Below are 19,186 nucleotides of genomic sequence, written 5' to 3'. Positions count from 1 at the left end.
CCCCCCAATTGCCTTTTGTGTCCACCCAGAGGTTGCGACATACCAGTTGAGAAACACTGGTGTGGAGCTATGAGAAATAGTATTGGTGAGCACATTATTATGCAGGCACAAGTAGCTTTTTAAACTAGAGCTGACTTTTGTTGACCAAAGAGGCAGCAAAGGGGTATAAATAAGGGCAAAACTGTTTTGCATAGGCACCTTATACTTTTGTTGCTGTCTTTCCCTTCAAAATATTAAGCCATAATTTTGGCTTGAGTCATATAAATTGTAATTCCTGATGGCTGCTAAGTGTGGAGAAAGTGGACTAAACAGCCCTCACATGGGCACATGAATTATAGGGGATGTAATGAAGTTATACAGAATAGTCAATCATATGGAGAAAGTAAACTGGACACTACTATTTAAATTTCTTATAATGCAATGAAGCTGAATAGCAGAAACTGTAAAAGGAAATACGTTTTCCTAAAGCACAATTAGCCTGGCGAACTCTGTACCACAAGATACCACTGAGGTCAAGCACTTAGTACGATTCAAAAAATGATTAAATATTTCTATAAAAAACAGAGTCCATCCACAGTTACAGTGGAGAAGATTTTTAAAAATCATAAAATTTGGAAGGGTTGTAAATTCTCATGCTTCAGGCCACTAACTGACAGGAGTTAGGATGAATGTCCTCTGTGGTCAAGTTATTCTATAATTTGCCCACTTTTGGAGTTTCTTGTTCCTTCTTCTGGAGACTTTTGGCATTGGCCATTGTTGGAGGAAGGATAGCGGACTGGATGGATCACTGGTTTGATCTATTCTCTGCAAGCATAGTGTTAGTATGTACCCATAATTTGGCTATGAGAGTGCCTTGTACAGCTCTTCACACAATCCATGGTTTCTAAGAGAAGGACTAATACCAGGTTGTTGTTAGAGACCACTGGTGAGTCAGGAAGTATAAATATTCTAACATGAAGACTGTGCCCCTGACTCCTTCACCATATCTGCTAAGCCCTTCTACATTTTCTGTTAGGGAGGTTGTGTGGAACAATGTCTACAGTTTTAATAGATGGTCAGAGTTGGGACAGCCAGCTGTCATCTTGTATTTCCCCTTCTGCTTGCAAATGTGTTGGTGTGTGCCCACTGTACGCATACCCTTGCCAGACTTTACCTGATTAACAACAATTCATAAGTATGCAATGCCATTTCTTCTCTTAACACACGGTCCTGCCATACACACATATGAATCTGGAACCCAAAGTTCTTGGCAGCTTATAGTGCCAGATTTTTAAAAGAGCATAGCTTCAGTGTAGCTAGCTAAATAAAGGCCAGATTTCCAAAAGTGCTCAGAACCCAGTAGCTCCTACTTCTGAAAATCTGCCTGCTTATTTTGGTGTCTAAATGGGTGCTGAGCAGTTTTGTGTTCTGAGCACTTGAAACTCTGGGTCACGTAATATGAACAGTTTTGCATCATATATATATTTTAAATTTAAAATATTATTTTTATACTTTTCCACCAGGAACCTGACAGCTGGGAAATCATAGAGGGGCTGAAAATAGGCCAGACTAATGTCCAGAAACCAGACAAACATGAAGGTTTCATGCTGAAGAAAAGAAAATGGCCTTTAAAAGGCTGGCACAAGGTAAATGTCTCTTGGGAGGAGCTAGTTAATATCAATTAATTGTGTGTGTTTTTAAATCTTCGGTTTGTTAAGCCCATGCATTGTTAAATAATCCAAATTGATTGAGACAGGCATGTGACACTCTACCGTTCAGTTACAGATCATGAGACTTTGATGATAAAAATCACTCTTGCAAGGTTACCTCTTGGCTGAGAAATGATCATGTGATCATCTGACCTGCACCAAAGAAGGCTTAACACAAGTTAACCCTGAATTTGCAGCACAATCATGGGGAAGAGAGACAAACTTATTCCACACACCGTGCAGCATTTGGGCACTAGTTTGGTATAGATATCTGCCTGGAATGGCTAGTCTCACCTTTACAGTCAGAGTAAGGACATTTGCATTTCTGTATTGCAGTGAAATCTTTTAATAGTTTTCATTGAACTTGATTATGAGGCAAATCCTACCCTTTTCTCTGTAGGTTTGGCCCCACATGAAACAGAATTGCTGTACAGGTGGGGTATGGTTTGGGGAGGCCACATGAGGAGCGTGCACATGCTGGGCAGGGAGGAACCAAGACCCAAAGTGGCATAGGAGTTCTAGGACTGAGGAGTTGACTCTGTCTGTTAGGGCTAGTCTTCACTACGGGGAGACTGATGGTGCTGCAATTGATGCAGCGGGGATTGATTTAGCGGGTCTAGTGAAATCCCACTAAATTGACAGCAGAGCGCTCTCTGGTTGACCCCTGTACTCCAGCAATCCAAGAAGAATAAGGGAAGTCGACAGGAGAGCGTCTCCCGTCGACATAGTGCAGTGAAGTAGCTGGAGTAGCGTAACTTAGGTCGACTTGCCCTGTAGTGAAGACAAGCCCTTAGGCTGGAGTAAGCAGCTCTGAGGCATGGCTGCTTCCACCCCATGGCCTCCCATCACAGGAGCCATCCTAATTATTCAGTTGTAACAGAGGGGATAGGATTTGAGCAGAGGGCTCACTATTGCTAACATTGCAGTTGGCACATTACTGTGCATTGTAACAATTCAAGTTTTTCATCCTACTTCACTTAAAATGAACTTTTACTCTGAGTTTACCATGAGTAGTTTGTTTGCACTGTAACTTATGCTTCATTTGGCTGTTCTCTTATTACTGAGATGTAAAAAACAAATAATAAAAAAAATCTCCTCCTAGTTTCTTCCCTTTGTTGCACTGATTGCCTGCCCACTCCACCCTCTGGTGTTTTTGCTTGCTGGGCTGATGACCGTGTTCAGCTGTGAGATGGAACTATGAATGCACCACAGCAAGGCCACCTGCCCAAAAGCCATTCTTTCTTTTAATTAGTTTGCAGACATTGCTGCCCATATTTAATTTTATTAGCTGCAAAAATTGCTGTTACTGGATTTAGGTCACTATATTTATGTCAAAACAATTACCATCTTTTTGTTTGAGCAACAAGTTGTGTGCTGTAAGGACTGACCTGCCTCTCTTTGACTCAAGAGTAATTTTCCAGTACAAAATACATGTTGTTGAAAGAAACAGAAAGGCCTGCTTTTATTCACAGCTTTTTCTGGAAGAGCATTAACCATGTTTTTGCTAAGCAGTGTGGACTGTATTCATAGGTGAGTCTAAAATGGTGGGTGTAAGTAATATTTTTCTCTGCCTCCCCACCCACTATATATTGCACTGACTTGTGGTTACCAAAATGTAGCTTCCACACATCTGTCCCTTTGAATCCTGAACACCTGTTCACCTTAGGTTTTTTCCCCCCAATAGTTCCTATAAACATAGTATTTAAGTGCTGACACATCATCCTGAATTTGACCTACTGAAAGTAAGGGAGTTTATGTTGGTATAACTCACACACTGAGGGACCAGAAGAGAAGAGTTTATCAAGAAAAACAACTAATGGGACATGTAAGAATGTATAGCGTAAAGCAAGGCACCTCCTACTTCAGTATGCGCTAACTTATGCTTCTTCACACCATGTTGTATATTAGTAAGAGATTGTAACAGGATAACTGGCTCCTTAAATGGAATCAGGCTCAGCTCTCCTGTTTCAATCTAGCTGTGACTTAGTTTGGTGTGATGAGGCAGGCCAGGCTGCCCCCTGGTATTATAAATGGGAGATAGCACAAAGGTGAGAAAATCCAGATCCCAGAGTTCAGAGAGGGAGCGCTGGGAGTTTGGAACCCAGAGAGGGAGCTCAGACGAAGAGCAGAACTGGGTTGAGAGCTTCAGGGTGGGTGCCCCTGAAGAAAGGTGAGAAGGTGAGAGTTCCTAGTTGAGATATGGAGCCACATCAGGCTGGTGAAAGCAGAAAGTGGGAAGGTAGCCGAGGGTGGGGGAGCAGGTGTGTATGTTTGTGTGTGAGTGTGAGAGAGAGAGAGACCTACAAACTTGAATGTACTGCTTGTGCTATGCTGGGGAATTCTGAATTATGACTGTGGTACTTCTGTAATCAATTAACCTTACAAAGGGCTATTTATACTTGGAAAGCTTGCATAGAGATACTGGGGACTCCAGAAGAAAGGGGAAACTGAGGTAGAAACACCAGTCGTGATGCAGCCTGCCACTGGAGGACATCTCTGATGGGGCAGCGTTCTCAGTGGGGTTCTAAGAAAGCGAATCTAAGGGAGTCTAACCTTGTATCCCCTCCAAGGGCCAAATTATCAGCTCCTTGCATGTATTGGTGAACGGTTACATTGACTCAGGTGGGTCTACTCATGTGAATATCTGTTTATGGATGTGAATAAGTGGATCACAGTCTGGCCCTGGGTCTTTATCCCAATTTTACAAATCACATACAAATAAGATATCCTCAACTTGCATTTAGGGACTGGATTCATTAAACTGTTTTTCAGAATGCCTACATGATGTTTCGTCTCTGTAAAAAATACAGTGTGCTGAGAGATAGTGAAAAATTCTAAAGACAGTAATTGCAGCACACGGTACATCAGCAATAATACACTAACAGTTTACATTTGCTGTATGTAGCATATTTCATCCTGACGGGTCTCAAAATGCTTTGTTAACATAAGAGAATCCTTTGTATAATTTGTATATTAGTTTACCCAGTACCCAAATGCAGCATGGTTTGGAGTGAAATGATGTGGCTGTTTCCTCTGCAATATTCAAAACTGCGTTACAGTTTAGAATAGGAAATGGGAGGAAAATACTTTTATCGAGTGGAAAGTATGGGAGAAATGTAGAAAGGCAGAATTACCTGCCACTGACATCTCTACCCTTACAAAAAAATTCCAAGGGGTCTTTAATGGCCATAATTTGACTGTACATCTCCTCCAATGAATATCTCCAGCAACACAGTTCCCCCACATACCAGGTTGAGACATTGGTGTCACCTCCTGAGTCACTAGCATCACTTCATGCAGCACTGTCATGAGGTACTTGCAGCAGTCTCTAATTCAAGTACTGGCCCTGCCCAGGCTGTTAGATTTAACAGGATCACAACACAAGAAGTTTGTCATTCCCCTCTACTCCAGTTTCCTCAGAGGGCTTGCCTAGACTAAGATAAAAGGTGTATTTTTAAAAGGTGCATGTTAAAAATACAACTTGCCCTTTTTAAAATGTGTTAGGGCTTCACTAGATTAGGATCCAAAGGTGCGATGTTAGCACACATTAGTTAACATCTTTTAAAAGTCTAGTGAATAGAAAGCACACTGCCTTCAACACATGCTAAGCTGGTTAAGATAAAACCCACGGCCTCGTCTATACTACAGTTTCAGAATGTGTTAGCTAATCCATTCTAACAACACATCTTTTATGCTAGTAAAGACAAACCCTCAGAGTAGAGAATATTGTTCTCTCCCCATCCTCCGTCATGGGGGAGAGACATACGGTGGTGGAGTAGTGAGTCTCAGCATGGAGGTCAGAGGACCACAAGAGTTAGGTGGTTCTATCTTTTGGTCTAGGAATAGCTCTGGGTTTCCTTTTTCCTGGATGAGGAAGCTAGAAAAGCCATTAGTGTGGAATATGGCTAATGTGGGTGGGAAGAAAGCGATGCAGAGCTTGAAGAAACCAGTGACCACCTTTTTTAAAATGGTAAGTTGGAGTGTCAGCCCTATAGACCTCTCTGGACTGGTCAGAGAGCAGGAAGCTATCTTGGGCTACCGAGAACTCCCAGGGCAATTCTTGAGAGACCTGTCTGTTATGCCTAGAAGATAATTGCTGCCAGAACAAATGAGAGCCAATAGTCAATTCAGTACTGCATTTACAGGCTTCTTTCTGGCTCCAGATTCTAACTGCAAGGTGCAACGGGATAACAAACTTGCTTTCATAGATGTGATTTTCCATAGTTAAAATTGTTTTGTTTACTAAGAAGGAACTGTATTTTTTTACTGCAGCGCTTTTTTGTCCTGGATAATGGAATGTTGAAGTATTCAAAGTCACCAATTGATGTAAGTAAAACTCAAGGCCATTCTTAAATTTTGATTGAAAGCTTGGCCTGCTATGTGATTAAACCTCGTCGCACTATGGATTCTTAAAGAAACACAAACTAGCAGATCATGGCTGATGGGCTCCAAATGGGTAGTGCTGCTTCCATGGAAGACCACTGTGTGTGCTCTCCATGGATTTAAGATGGATGGGGAAGATGCAGGGCTTAGGGACCAGTGCTCTTCATGACATACTCTCTTCACTGACTCACTGGGGCCATGCTGGTGAACTGATGTTGACTGGGTCAGCATTAATTTGCATAGCTTCCCACTTTGCTCAGTGACCTACCCCAAAAGATCAGGTTGAGCTGGTGGCCAGGAACACCTTTGGAGAATGGCTCATGGAGAAGCCAGGGTGGTGGCTGCAAGAGGCGCTGCAGAGGCTTTCGCTCGGATGAACCTAACCTCCAATGAATTCGTCACCATATATGAGTTTCCAGGCCAAAAGCCGCTCTCCTAAAGGGAGAGTGGCAGGGAAACTCTGCAAGTGCAAACTAGAAGTTTCCAGTACCCTACATGGGAAAGGAAGATGTGATCCATAGTTGTCTGCATTGCTTATTTATATCTATGCTATAGGGTACCTCTAGATTTATTAAACTACTGATGATAAAATCCAGCTCACCTAATTCACATAAGTGTTCCCATTTAAATCAGTCATGGGCATGAAAAAAATATGTAATTAAGGCTATCAAGATTTGGCCCTCTATCAGATATTTGCCATAGCAGAGGTATCTAATATGTTTACCATATTTTTGGGTTTACTGTTGTAGCTGATGTACAGTTACAGTATGATGGGTGAAAAAATTAGGGCTACATCTGTGACCATTATAATGAAACTTACTCTTGTAGCCATGTTTTATTAAGATTCTGCAAATGTATTGATAATCTTTCTGCATTTAGTCAAGACTGTGTTCTATAGCTTTTTTTCAAATATAATACACTGTGGACGCTCCATTTCTTGTGACTTAATCAAATTTTTCAGACAAAATTCTGCCCTCAGATTCACTGTGCATTTTGACTGACCATCTGTTTTCCCATTGGGAGATGCACACATGGACAGAAAGTAGGTTATTAGTCGAGCTCTAGCCCAGAGCAGAACTCAGCCTGTCCTGACTTTTATGAAAGTACAGAATAGATTAATTAAAGAGTCATTTATTTGATGAAGGGCCTTGACTGATCAGCTGGAGGTAATTTTAACTCTTTAATTTGGTGTCTATTCTATACAAAATCAAAGTGAATCATTCTAAACTTAGTTACGCTGTGGTGTGAGTCATCCAGGCTGTTTATTGGAACAGACTCTGGAGTGAACTCCTCTTGGGAAGTGGGGCCCTCTTTTTCTCAAAACAAACCTAGTGTGCCACCGAATTAGTACTGTTTTCTCCTGTTTTACATTAAAATCTTCTCTAAACAGGAAACAACTACATCAGTATTATTTCAGTGAGAGACAGTAAAGCATTTGATGTTACCAGTCTCTTAACATGTCTTCTGGTTTCAGATTCAGAAAGGCAAGGTACATGGCAGCATTGATGTTGGCTTATCAGTTATGTCAATTAAAAAGAAAGCTCGTAGAATAGACCTTGATACAGAAGAGCATATCTACCACCTGAAAGTGAGTAGTGTTGCAACAAGTTTTTCTTCTCTTTTCATTCACAAGGGAAATGCTTTAAATAATAGCTATAAAGGATGAAGGAAGCAGGATATCTTTATGAATGGATAATTGACAGTGGCCCTTCTTTTAGGTGAAGTTCCAGGATTCATTTGATGCATGGGTATCAAAACTGCGCCACCACAGATTGTACCGTCAGAATGAGATTGTAAGATCACCGAGGGATGCCAGCTTTCACATATTCCCATCAGCCTCTACTACAGAGTCTTCACCAGCTGCTAATGTTGCTGTGTTAGATGGAAAGGTATACAGCATCCCTTATGGAAACTCATCTTGAAGTTAGTGTAATACTTACAGCGGGCTGGGTTCCCTAGTGGACACTGGTGGATTCTGGTTGTAAAGCTGGAGTAATCAGCCATGGAAAAATCACCAAACTAGGCAACACTGGCCAGCAAGCATCTGTGGGTATGTAGCTGAAAGGTTCATTGATTCAGCATGTCTCTGCTGCAGCCTTCATTAGTGGGTTTCCTACAGAGACCCCATTAGAGCGCTAAGCTTCCCTAAAACAATTTATACTACCCTGAATCAGCAGGGGTTAATTTGGCTCTTTATTGTTTCATAATGTTCTTCTTAGCAAGCAATTTTTCAAGCTGATGCTCAGCAAGTTCTTTTTTTTTTTTTTTCAAGGGGACCTGTTTGGTATTCCAGTATGCTGTTCTGAAAAGATACTTATTAAGGACTCTAAAGTCTGTTTCAAATATATCATTTAAATTCAGATATAAAATTTAATTTCTGATTTAAAAGTTAGTGTGAAGATTAGATCGATCAGCAAAGCATGGATCATACCAACATTTTAAATGTTCTTGTTTTGTTTTAGGTTCTACAAAATAGCTTCCCATGGCAACCCCCCATACCATGTAGTAATAGCCTTCCTGCAACATATACTACTGGCCAAAGTAAAGTAGTAGCGTGGTTGCAGGATTCTGAGGAGATGGACAGATGTGCAGAAGGTCAGTGATTCTCTTTCATGTCTTTCTTTATAAGAGAGACTGTTGATATATTATAAAAAATAGTGAAAAAAAAAGTTAAGATACTTCTTTATGTTAATATAAAATGGTGCAATTAAAATAATAAGCTGGTAACATTTAAAACTGTTCATTGTGGTGGAGTATATTCTTTGTCTTCACATTTCTGGATATCACTTTTTAAATTTTATTATTGATTGTTAAAAAAAAAATCTGAATAACTATTTTCGGTAAAATAATGCCATTCCCATTTTAGGTCTCAGTTCTGCTTCCATTGTCCTCGCAGCAGCAGGTGCTCAGCGCTACTGAAAATTGCCCCACTTACGTAGAATCATAGAACATCAGGGTTGGAAGGGACCTCAGGAGGTCATCTAGTCCAACCCCCTGCTCAGAGCAGGACCAATCCCCAGACAGATTTTTGCCCCAGATCCCTAAATGGCCCCCTTAAGGATTGAGCTCAGAACCTGGGTTTAGCAGGCCCGTGCTCAAACCACTGAGCTATCCCTCCCCCACTTAGGTGCCTAAATGGGAATTTAGGTACTTAACTTATATGTACTCAGGCTTTGAAATTTGGTCTCATTGTTTGTCTGAAAATTACAGTGATCAAAATTACTGGAGTAAATTTATTAAGATTCTTCATCTTTAAATACATATACATGGCATACTTCCATTTTTTACTTGTTTCATTCACTCCATCTCCAAAAATATGAAATATAATAAAATTTGGTAAGAAGGCAGGGAATTCACTTTTGTTTTATTATGGTTTGTTGTTCTGTCTTTTTTTTTTTTGCCACCAAAATTATTTATTTAAACAGAATCAAATGGCTAGCAAAGTTAGCTGAGCAGAGAATCTAATATCTGGTAGAATTAAGTATGCAGTGAGTGAAATCATTGGCAAATAAAGTTGATTGGCAAAATTAATAGGCACTAGGGACCATTTTCCAAATGATGAAACAGGTTCTCAGACTATGAGTAATGTATGTCAGATACCAAATGAAGATACTAAAAGAAAGTAGAATTTGGAGTGATATGAGAAAACATAAGCCTCAAACACTTACACATATACTTCCTTTTATGCACATGCACTAGTGTTTGCAGAGTTGGGGTAATAGTTGCAGAAGTGCCTAGTGATCCTACTAACTGCCAGGGCACAGAAGATGGTGGCTTTATGCTGGTGGCAGAAGAAGAGGGTAGAGATCCAACAAGTGGGTCTGAGGGCTAATTGCCTCTTCCTCTGGTGCCTGTCTCTGTCCCTTTTGCAGAAAGATGAGGTTATCAGTTGGTGCATAATCCTTATTATAGAGTCTGGACTGCATAACAGAGCAAATTCCAGTCTTGATTTCTTTGTAGCACTATAGTATAGACAATTGTGCTCTCTGCTAGTTTATGATACCAGAGTAAAAACTGTCTCTCTGTCAAAGTCCTTAATGTATTTTGCTTTTTATGTGCGTTAGATCTTGCACACTGCCAATCAAACCTTGTGGAACTTAGTAAGCTTCTTCAAAATTTAGAAATTCTACAGAGGACTCAATCGGCACCAAACTTCACAGACATGCAGGTAAATGTATTTGAAAACCTGGTTCGTAGATGCTCTAGTCATTAAATACCTTTGGGTTTGAAACATTTCCTACGTATGGCAAAGGATGTTGCATTTTAAATCAGACTACTTTATGTTCTGGAATTATAGTACTCCTGTGGTTAACAGGATAATTCAGTAATGATTGCACTACATTGTCAACCCCCCTTCCTCCCTTTCATGCATCCCCCCAAAAAAAACCCACCACAAAAAACATCTTATTGATATAAGGTCTTTTACTAATTTGAGGTAGATGGGATTAGTCCTATGTCCTTTGCCAAAAATAGAACGAAAAATGTAACTAAATAAAAAAGTATGCTGAGCGCTGTTATCCTGCTGTATATGGTATGTTTAAGTAGAGGTGAAATTTAAGGGGGTGGGAGACCGAAACCTGGAAGGCGTCAAGCACCTCCTGAATAGTGTTGAATGTTATCAGTGCCTGAGCACTCCAGACAAGTGGGAGTTCAGGGTGCTCAGCACCTTACATGATTGACTCAATAATGTAGACAGTCTCAAAGAGCTGAGAGGACTGATTCTGTTCCCACCAATCAGAGTGAGTTTGCCGTTGATTTCAGTTGGAGCAACAGCAGGCCCCAAATCGTGAAGACTTCATTAATTTTTTACTCACTCTTTGCTCATGTAAAACTCCTGTTGACTTCTGTGGGGGTGAAACCCAGGCCCATCTGAACTCAGTGGAGGCGTTTTCTAAAGGTGTTTTGCCATTGAATCTTCTGGGGCCTGGATTTCGCTCTGGGAGTTTTCTCTGAGTAATGACAGTAAAAATGAATAAGAATGCAGGATTTTGCCCTAACTGTTTTGTGCTGACAGATAAAGTATACTTAGTAATTTTGTTAAATATACAGTTAGTTTTGGTATAATGTTTGTCTCTAGTGCTTCGTAGTCTTGTTTTAATTATCCTGTGGCTAACTTCGTAGGTAGATCAACAGAGTGAGCACCAGAGTTTCCATTCTGTCCTTACTCTCCTATATATTGATGTCTAACATTATGATTCTTTACTAACTGCTGTCCTATCTGTGTCAACTTAATAGTGCTTTGTTGCTTTTAACTATTTGTGTAATGTAGGCTAACTGTGTAGATATTTCAAAGAAAGACAAGCGGGTCACAAGACGATGGAGAACAAAAAGTGTCAGCAAAGATGCAAAAATACAACTTCAGGTACTGAATTCGTATTGTTTGCCTTTCCATTTTACTTGCAGATTAACATGTATACATGTACATTGAATCCTGATGGTTTGATTTCAAGCCTGAGTTGGTTATTAAAACCCTAGATAAGATAGTGAGAAATATATTGATTTTACTCTCATTGTTATGAAGACATTGCCAAGTAGAGAAAGGTGGAGGAATTGAGTGCCAGTGTCAGTTAGAATACAAAGAAGGCAATATTTATATAATGCTCAGCATATTAAGTGTGTAGCTATTATGGAGGACAATTGATCTGGAGGCACTGAGATAAAAACAGAAAACAAGAATAGAATACACAACAAATGCAGCCCTCTTACGCCAAGTCTGCAGGGAGCTTTACCAGTGGAACTTTCCCCCTTAAAGTTCCCTAGTTGTAGAAAAGACCATTCTGTGAATTCTTAGTTTCCATGACACACATTTACAAATAATTCATTATACGAGGTGAGAGCAATGTCCCTTTCCTTGTAGTTGAAGCATAAGGCAAACACAAGAGATGGATTGTGTACTGAAATAAACACTTTACACTGGTATTTTAGTCAGCTCCACAATGCCCTCCTATGTTTTGTGTGAAACAACTGTGAATTTTGGGGTCTGTTTGTTGTAATTCTCCAGCAACAGGTAACAAAGCTGCGTTCAGCATTAGATATCAATCAAATTTACTTGTTGTGAATGGCTACATAAATGACTGTGTAAGATATTAATTCCTTGTAACAGCTTGTGGTCCATTTAAATACACTGAAAGTAGTAAGAGCTTTGCAAACCTTTGCTGTGTCCCCTAGAGTCAGTTAAGGAGCTCACTGTGATTCATTTGAAATTGATAGCCTGAAACATAAAGTTAAATAATAAAGTGTAAACAGTTAGTTTCCTGGCGTTAGTGATGTCTATTTACCAGGTCTTCACTATCCTACATATTCAAAATGGGTGACAGAGCTAAGCCTATATTAGTATTACAAGTCTGCATGAAAGTAGGATTCTGGTTGATTGACATTTCTAACTGCCTCGCTCTCAGAGGATAATTGCCATTTGAGGCCATATGTTCCCCTGCTACTGCACAGCACAGAGGCAGCAAAAGTGCCGGAGAAAGGACATTAAGGTCCCTAAAGGGGGAAGTGGAGTCAACGTGGCATGATGATCTCATCCATCACCTCACTCTTGAAGAAGCCCCTGTGCACAAATATATCACTTGGGACCTGTGAGTTCTGCAGCGTGTAGAGGAGCTCTAAAGCAGCTACGGAAGGAGTAGCATATAGCCATCAGCAAGACATTTCAGTGGGCCGTGCTTCCAGGGGGTGGAACATGAGGGAGCAGTGTAGACGGATGTTCTTCTGGAAACCCTGAGACCTACAGGTATAGAGCCACACTTAAAACAGCTCAAATATAAGATGCTGTGAGCGATTTTGTTCCCCGCTCTGGCATCACTGTATAAAGAAGCCCACAAGAGAGCAGAGGAGAATTCCCCCAATGCAGACTACCACATTCAACCCTGCACTAGCCCCCTCACTAGCACAGGGGCATGCTGGAGGAAGAGCCATGGTTGGAAGGGTCCATAGAGCACAACGTTGTGGTCATTGTGGCTTGCGTTGCAGGCCATAGGCAGTATCACAGAGGCTATCATAACTTGCAACCACCTCCCAGTCTGTTTTAGTTATGCTGAGGGCTATTTCTGTCCCAGAATCAAGAGGGCACACAAGTGATTGAAAACGCTGTTGCCTCTGTCTCCCTGAAATGTGCTTTCTGTGCTGCATCTCTTGGTGGCACAGCTCAGAATCTGACCCATCCTGTCCTGAAGCCCACACTCTTTGTTCTTAGCATAGCCCTGGTCTACGCTACAAACTTATGTCAGTATAACTACATGGCTCAGGGGTGAGTGACGTAATTCTACCAATCTGAGCCCCCAGTATAGACAGCATTATGTTGACAGGTGGGCTTCTCCTGTTCACAGAGCTACTGCCTCTTGGAGAGAGAGAGTACCTGCGCTGGTGGGAGAAACTCTTCTGTCAGATGGATAGCGTCTTCACTAAGCGCCACAGTGGTGCTGCTATACCGGTGCAACACTGAGTATTGACAGGCTCTTCATCTTAAGAGGTGATTGCCTCAGAAACCCAGATTTTTTAGGATAGCTTGTCCCTGTTAGGTTTGCCTTAGGGAGGGGAATAGAACACTTGTGTGGGTCTGCTAATGGGTTATTGAGTCTATCCCACAGCCGTACACAGGATGGACTTTATTATTCATAAGCCTTCCCTAACAGATGGGTGTTTGATCTAGCCTTGAATATTTCCATTAAGTGGAATTCCACAGTCTCCTTTGTCAGCTTGTTCCATTGCCTAATGATAGAACCATGTGGAAAAGGTCTTATTGTCTTTGTCTTAAAGATATAACTACTTTTTTTTTTTTAAAGAAACAGTAATACTTTTCAACATAGTCATATACCAGATCCATGAATTTGAGTGGCTTTGTACCTTTAGCTTTGTATCTTGTAATAGTTGCTTGAAAATGTGGATTTAGGATATTTGCATTTAAATTGACACTACTTCTATGTAGTATCAGTGGCAGAGTTGGAATTAGAATTGGGGTCCCAGATTCCTACTCCTGTGCTCATCCCTATAGACAATACGAACACAAACAAAATCTCTTCTAGATTTCTATGTACTGTGTTCTACATCTGTTTTTGTAAATAACATTGCTTTTGTTGTATTCCTGCTAATGTATGTTTCTGGAATATTCACCCTAGTTATACATTAAAACACGTTTTTTTTCCTGTGACACTGGTCTTGCTGCTTGCTTTAGTTTCCGTGAATATGTTTTCACCAATTTATGTCCCAGTCTCTCAAAGACTTCTACACATGCTTAACTTCACTCACACAAGTAGTCCCACTGACTACAATGAGTCTGATCGCATGAGTAAAGTTTTGCATATGCTTGTTTGCAGGATTGAAGACCTTTTTTGTTAAATTAACAGCCCAAACCTACATACATTTACTTCAGGGAATAGCACTTAATCAGGGCTACATGCCTGAGAAATTATTTAGAGAAACAGGCTGTAAAGTACAAAATGTTCCAAGATTTGTCTAAATGAAATTATCTAACACAAAAGGCTGGTTGATCTACATTTTGCCATTCCGTTAATATCTCTTTTGTACAGGAAAGCTTGGCTTTTGTATTCTTTTTTCTGTGTTATGAGTAAAATGTCAATTTGTAATTCTCATGATACCCCAAGGGTTTTCAGAAGAAGAAGATTGTGTTTACTAACTGGAGTTCCATTCTTAGTGCTCTTAAGTTGACTTTTTTTTTTTAGCTCAAAATAGTAAAATTGCAGGCTTGTTTTACGAATAAAAATTATTTTAAAGATAGACAAAAATATTTAATTACATTCTCTGTGCTAGCCGTCTTGGAGAGTTAGCTTGTTGTTATAAAGCTCTTAGCATAACAGTAGAACCAAAGTGAAGTGACCCTTCCATACCCAAATGCTACTTTGACTCCCCTTCTGATTAACATTACATGTTCTTGTTCACTACTGGGATTTCATGTGTTATCTCACTTTGTAATGTATTCTTGAGGCCATATGATGTCTGCCATTTACATTTTAGCCTGCATGCAAAAACCAGCACATTTTCTTTATGAACCACAGTACGTGTATTCTCACGTAGCTAAATTATAAGAGGATATTTTTGGCAGGGCTTTTACAGGATGGGGTTCTGCTATAGAACAAAATCTCTGTTACAACCAGTACAATCTTTCTTACACTGAAGGAGATTTTTTTTCTAGTGCTGGTGTCACATAAAATGGTGGCTGAGGCAATTACTACTCTGCGGGAGTAAAAATTTGATTAATAGGGTTTTTCCCCTTCCCAGTGTCATCAATGCTGCAACTAGAATCAACCAGACTGTATAAGAAGCAGCTGTCCTCCCGTGCACATCACTTTATAACATTCCAGCTGAACTTTACTGGGCTCAAAGGGTGAAGGATTTAAATTAATTCTCGAACCAGGGTGTCTTGTACATATGTATAGCAGTGTTCACAGGCCACCAAACTCTGCACTGTTGTTCTTTTTGTTTTATTATTTCAAACAATTATTTGGTGCCCAGGCTATATTTTAAATAAATAGAAGTGTATAGTTCTAAAAATATCCCAGTGCCTGAAATGGGAGGAGATGTATGGAGGAATGTATGTATATGTATTCTTTTCTTTCACATGGACAATAGGAATTGTGCGTGAGGAGAAAATACATCTATAGGCAGGCAATCAGATTTTCTAGTCTTTTAGAAAATGCTGAGATTTCTCAAAATGTCATTGCTAGAAAGTAAATGTGAAAGGAGAATGTTTTGTGACAGGCATGGAAAAATTACTTTGACTCCATGTCAACAGTATGAATTTTAAAAAGTCATTTAGAGTCAGTTAAAAGTTGAACCTGGGTATAAATCTTTTCAGGATCAGGGATTCAGTAGTGCAAATAAAAATATGTGACAGGGTATACAAGGCATTTGATGCCCCTTGCTTTGGTGCATCCTGCCCAAAGCTGGTGTCCTTTTGGGGTAAAAGAGAAGCACGTTTAGACCTCTGGGAGCTGTTTAGAGACACAACCCAGGATCAGATGTTTGTGGAACCAATGAGAATTGTTCCCCCAGCAGCTAAAAGGGCCGGAATTGGGCAGAAGCCAATCAGGGCCCAGCAGGCAAGATAAAAAGGGCCGATTGCATCGTTCTCTGGGAGACAGTTTGGGTAGGCTGGGACCGGGAGAAAGAATCTCCCCTCCCTTAACCGAAAAAAGCCCAGTCTAGTCAGAGGCCTGCCTATGACCGATCCTTTTATAGTTGACTCAGCGGAAGACTGTGGTGTTTTACTTTTGTGGAATTTAAAGCTTCGATGGCCATCTTGAATTGGACATCAATTCACTTCAGGGAGCTTGCCTTGAGAGATGCCCCAGTGGCTCAAATGAACCTGTGAAAGTGTATTTGTTAGAAAAAAATCATTTTCATTGCTCTTGCTTCACCTGAGGTAACTTAAGTTGTTCTAAAGAGCCACAATAGAACTGAAATGAACTGAAGTTTTGTACTGCATCATTCATGAACATGAAAGAGGAATTAGAGATTGAGGAACTTAGTGGCTAAAGAGAGGGAAACTGGACAAATGAACGTAGAGAAGGAAATCAAAGAGAGCTAGTACTGTCCATAGCGAAATGTTTAGACTGATAAACAACCTCTCAAGTATACACTTGCACATTCCATGATTCTGCTGTATAAGCTTCTAGTTTACAAACCATAGTGCATGTACACAAACAGAATTAACTGCTCTCTATAATATTCATACAATAGATGGTCAGATGACCCAAAATATTACATTCTTATTTTGTGTTTTCTGCCATTCCATAGCATCATTTTGTTTTGCTATCCCATAACTGCATTATGACTATGAAAAAATGTTAATGGAATTTATTTTTCAGCATTAGTGAGTTCTTGTTAGTCTAACTACTCTGGAGATAATTTTAGCAAAATAACTAGCTATTTAAGCCCCTGGCATACATGCATGAGAACATGTGAAGTTAGTGAAATTAAAATCCAGTTAAAGACTTTCCCTCTCCCTTCTCTGATCATTTTTCATCTTCCTATATCCCATCTTCCCTTCCCCTCTCTTTTTCTATTCCCTTCTCTTCTCCCCTTCACTGTCAGGAAGGGCCAGCGCTGAAGGGCCAGTTCAGCACAACACGGCGCCGGCAGAGACTAGCAGCAGCTGTGGCTACAACAGTGAGTGGATTTAAAATCAAGGGACAGTTTTAAAGACGGGAAGCTGTACAACTTGAATATGTAATAACAATACTGAGAACATCACCTGCACTTCCTACAGGTGTCCTCATTACCCACTTTTGGGTAGGCCATTTGTGAATGTGAAGTCAACCATGACAGGTGAAAATAAATTTCATGAGCTTGGGTCTCGTATCACTTACACCACGTGTATATCAACGTAACTCCATTGTCTTGAAAGGATTTGCTTCTTCTTTATACCAGTGTAAGTGATATTAGAATCAGGCCCTGGTCCCTCAGTATTTATGGCATATTCTGTATACATATACAATATAAATAATAAAAAAGCAACCATAAATTTCAAGGATGTAATCCCATCAAAGGATTCTGAAAACAGCACACACCAAGAAAGCAGAAGTGAGGTGGCTTGTTATTAAGCCCAGCATGAAATTTCCTTGTGTTATGCTGTTGCATATTTTAATAATATAAGGCAAGCTTTTTTCATTTGAAACACTTTTTGTTTACATTCCATAATCCCAAAAAGTCATATTACTACCACTAGTATCTGTTTCATTTTGTTAGTCATATGACTGCTTCACACAAAATCTGGGGTTGGGAAATGGAAATGATAGGTACTAACTGGACAAAGCTCTGGGACCCTCCCACCTCACAGGATCCTAGAACCCGGGCTCCAGCCCGAGCCCAGACATTTAAACTGCAATTAAACAACCTAAGCTCCACGTGTTCAAGTCAGCTGGCATGGGCCAGCCATGGGTTTTTAATTGTCAGGTAGACATACCTTAAGCTTGGCAGCTGCTCACCCCAGCAGTGGTCATGATACAGAAGCTGGTGTTTGTGTAGACTGAGGAATACAGCACTGTATGTGTTACCCTCAGGTCACATGTGAAGCGTTCTCTTCCCAACCCTATGGGCTAGGAACATCTTACCTTTTATAATAAAAGCTTAAATTCTGTGAAAGCTGACAGTACTTGCTCAGGAAGGATGACTGTCTATGCTGGCTGAGTGGTTATTTCAAGCCCAGGGTTAAAGTAAATAAAGAAAATGTGGATAGATTTGAAGTTATGTTTAACAGAGGTGAGGAAAACTATAGAGAGATAGGTGGGAGAAGGCAAAGAGAAAAAGTAGAATACATGAAAAATACAACAGCAGTGACCAAGAACAAATATGTTCCCAGTTATGAGGGGAATTGGAGAGGAAGGTGTAGGATGCTAATGATGAGAAACGTAAGGAAAAGTTTAATCAGTATTTCTCAGTCTGTTGGGAGCCCAGGTGGATGAAAGATGTGGTTTGACATGGATTTTTTTCAGCTGTTGTTGGGAGTAACTTGGAAACTCTGCTGAAGGAAACAAACAGAGTTCATGTCAATCAGCTATTTCCTTATTTCTGACTGCTATGTAGCATTCTCTCAAGCAGTCAGCAAAGTGTCTACTTATTTTTCTCATGTAAATGGGTATTTCCTGCAAAGCGTGTGATTATAAATGCCTGTAAAAATGCAAATGCTGATTCTGGGAGACATTTTAAAATATTTTCCCAGGAATCCTCATTTCAGATGCATTATCTGGTTTTCAACAGGGTCCTGTTTTTATATCTAGTTTTTCAGCCTGGCCAGCTGAGGTGCAAAGCTCTAGAGTTGGGGTTCTGAACTTGGGGGTCATGAAGAAATCCAATGAGATTGCAGCTACTTTCCCTTTCTTTCTAGTAGATGGGGTGGGTGCCCTGAACCTTTTATCTCCTGTAACAGGGAACCACAGAATGGAAAAAGTTGGGAACCACTGCTCCAGGCTGTATTTGCTCAGTCTATGCTGGAACCTAGTATCCAGTGAGTACCTTGTACATTTTTCTAATCTCTAGGTGTCAAAGCCTTTGAGATTAATTTACATTATTTTCTCTGTTGTGAGGATACTAGCATCTGGTGGGCTTGAGTGATTATAGGTTGACAGAATTCTTAACAAGGAGATTCTGCAAAT

At 40.3% G+C, this 19,186-nt stretch overlaps 1 protein-coding gene across 5 annotated transcripts in view; it reads left to right on the top strand.

The window, feature by feature from the left end:
- OSBPL6 (oxysterol binding protein like 6) overlaps nt 1-19,186 on the top strand; it is a 182,745-nt gene that overhangs the window by 114,440 nt on the left and 49,119 nt on the right. For 3 of the 5 annotated variants that reach the window (XM_030580623.1, XM_030580620.1, XM_030580621.1), the window contains 8 exons: nt 1,503-1,625; nt 5,961-6,014; nt 7,546-7,659; nt 7,790-7,960; nt 8,534-8,666; nt 10,136-10,239; nt 11,341-11,433; nt 17,127-17,201. In XM_030580623.1, coding sequence (XP_030436483.1) covers nt 1,503-1,625; nt 5,961-6,014; nt 7,546-7,659; nt 7,790-7,960; nt 8,534-8,666; nt 10,136-10,239; nt 11,341-11,433; nt 17,127-17,201 — 867 coding nt within the window. The remainder of the gene's footprint in view (nt 1-1,502; nt 1,626-5,960; nt 6,015-7,545; nt 7,660-7,789; nt 7,961-8,533; nt 8,667-10,135; nt 10,240-11,340; nt 11,434-17,126; nt 17,202-19,186) is intronic. The other 2 variants (XM_030580624.1, XM_030580622.1) reach the window with 1 other exon arrangement.

The sequence above is a fragment of the Gopherus evgoodei genome, chromosome 11 (assembly GCF_007399415.2).
Source record: "Gopherus evgoodei ecotype Sinaloan lineage chromosome 11, rGopEvg1_v1.p, whole genome shotgun sequence".
NCBI classification, from domain to species: domain Eukaryota; kingdom Metazoa; phylum Chordata; order Testudines; family Testudinidae; genus Gopherus; species Gopherus evgoodei.
Note: the sequence above shows the minus strand (reverse complement) of the source record. Positions and strands in the feature narration are given on the sequence as shown.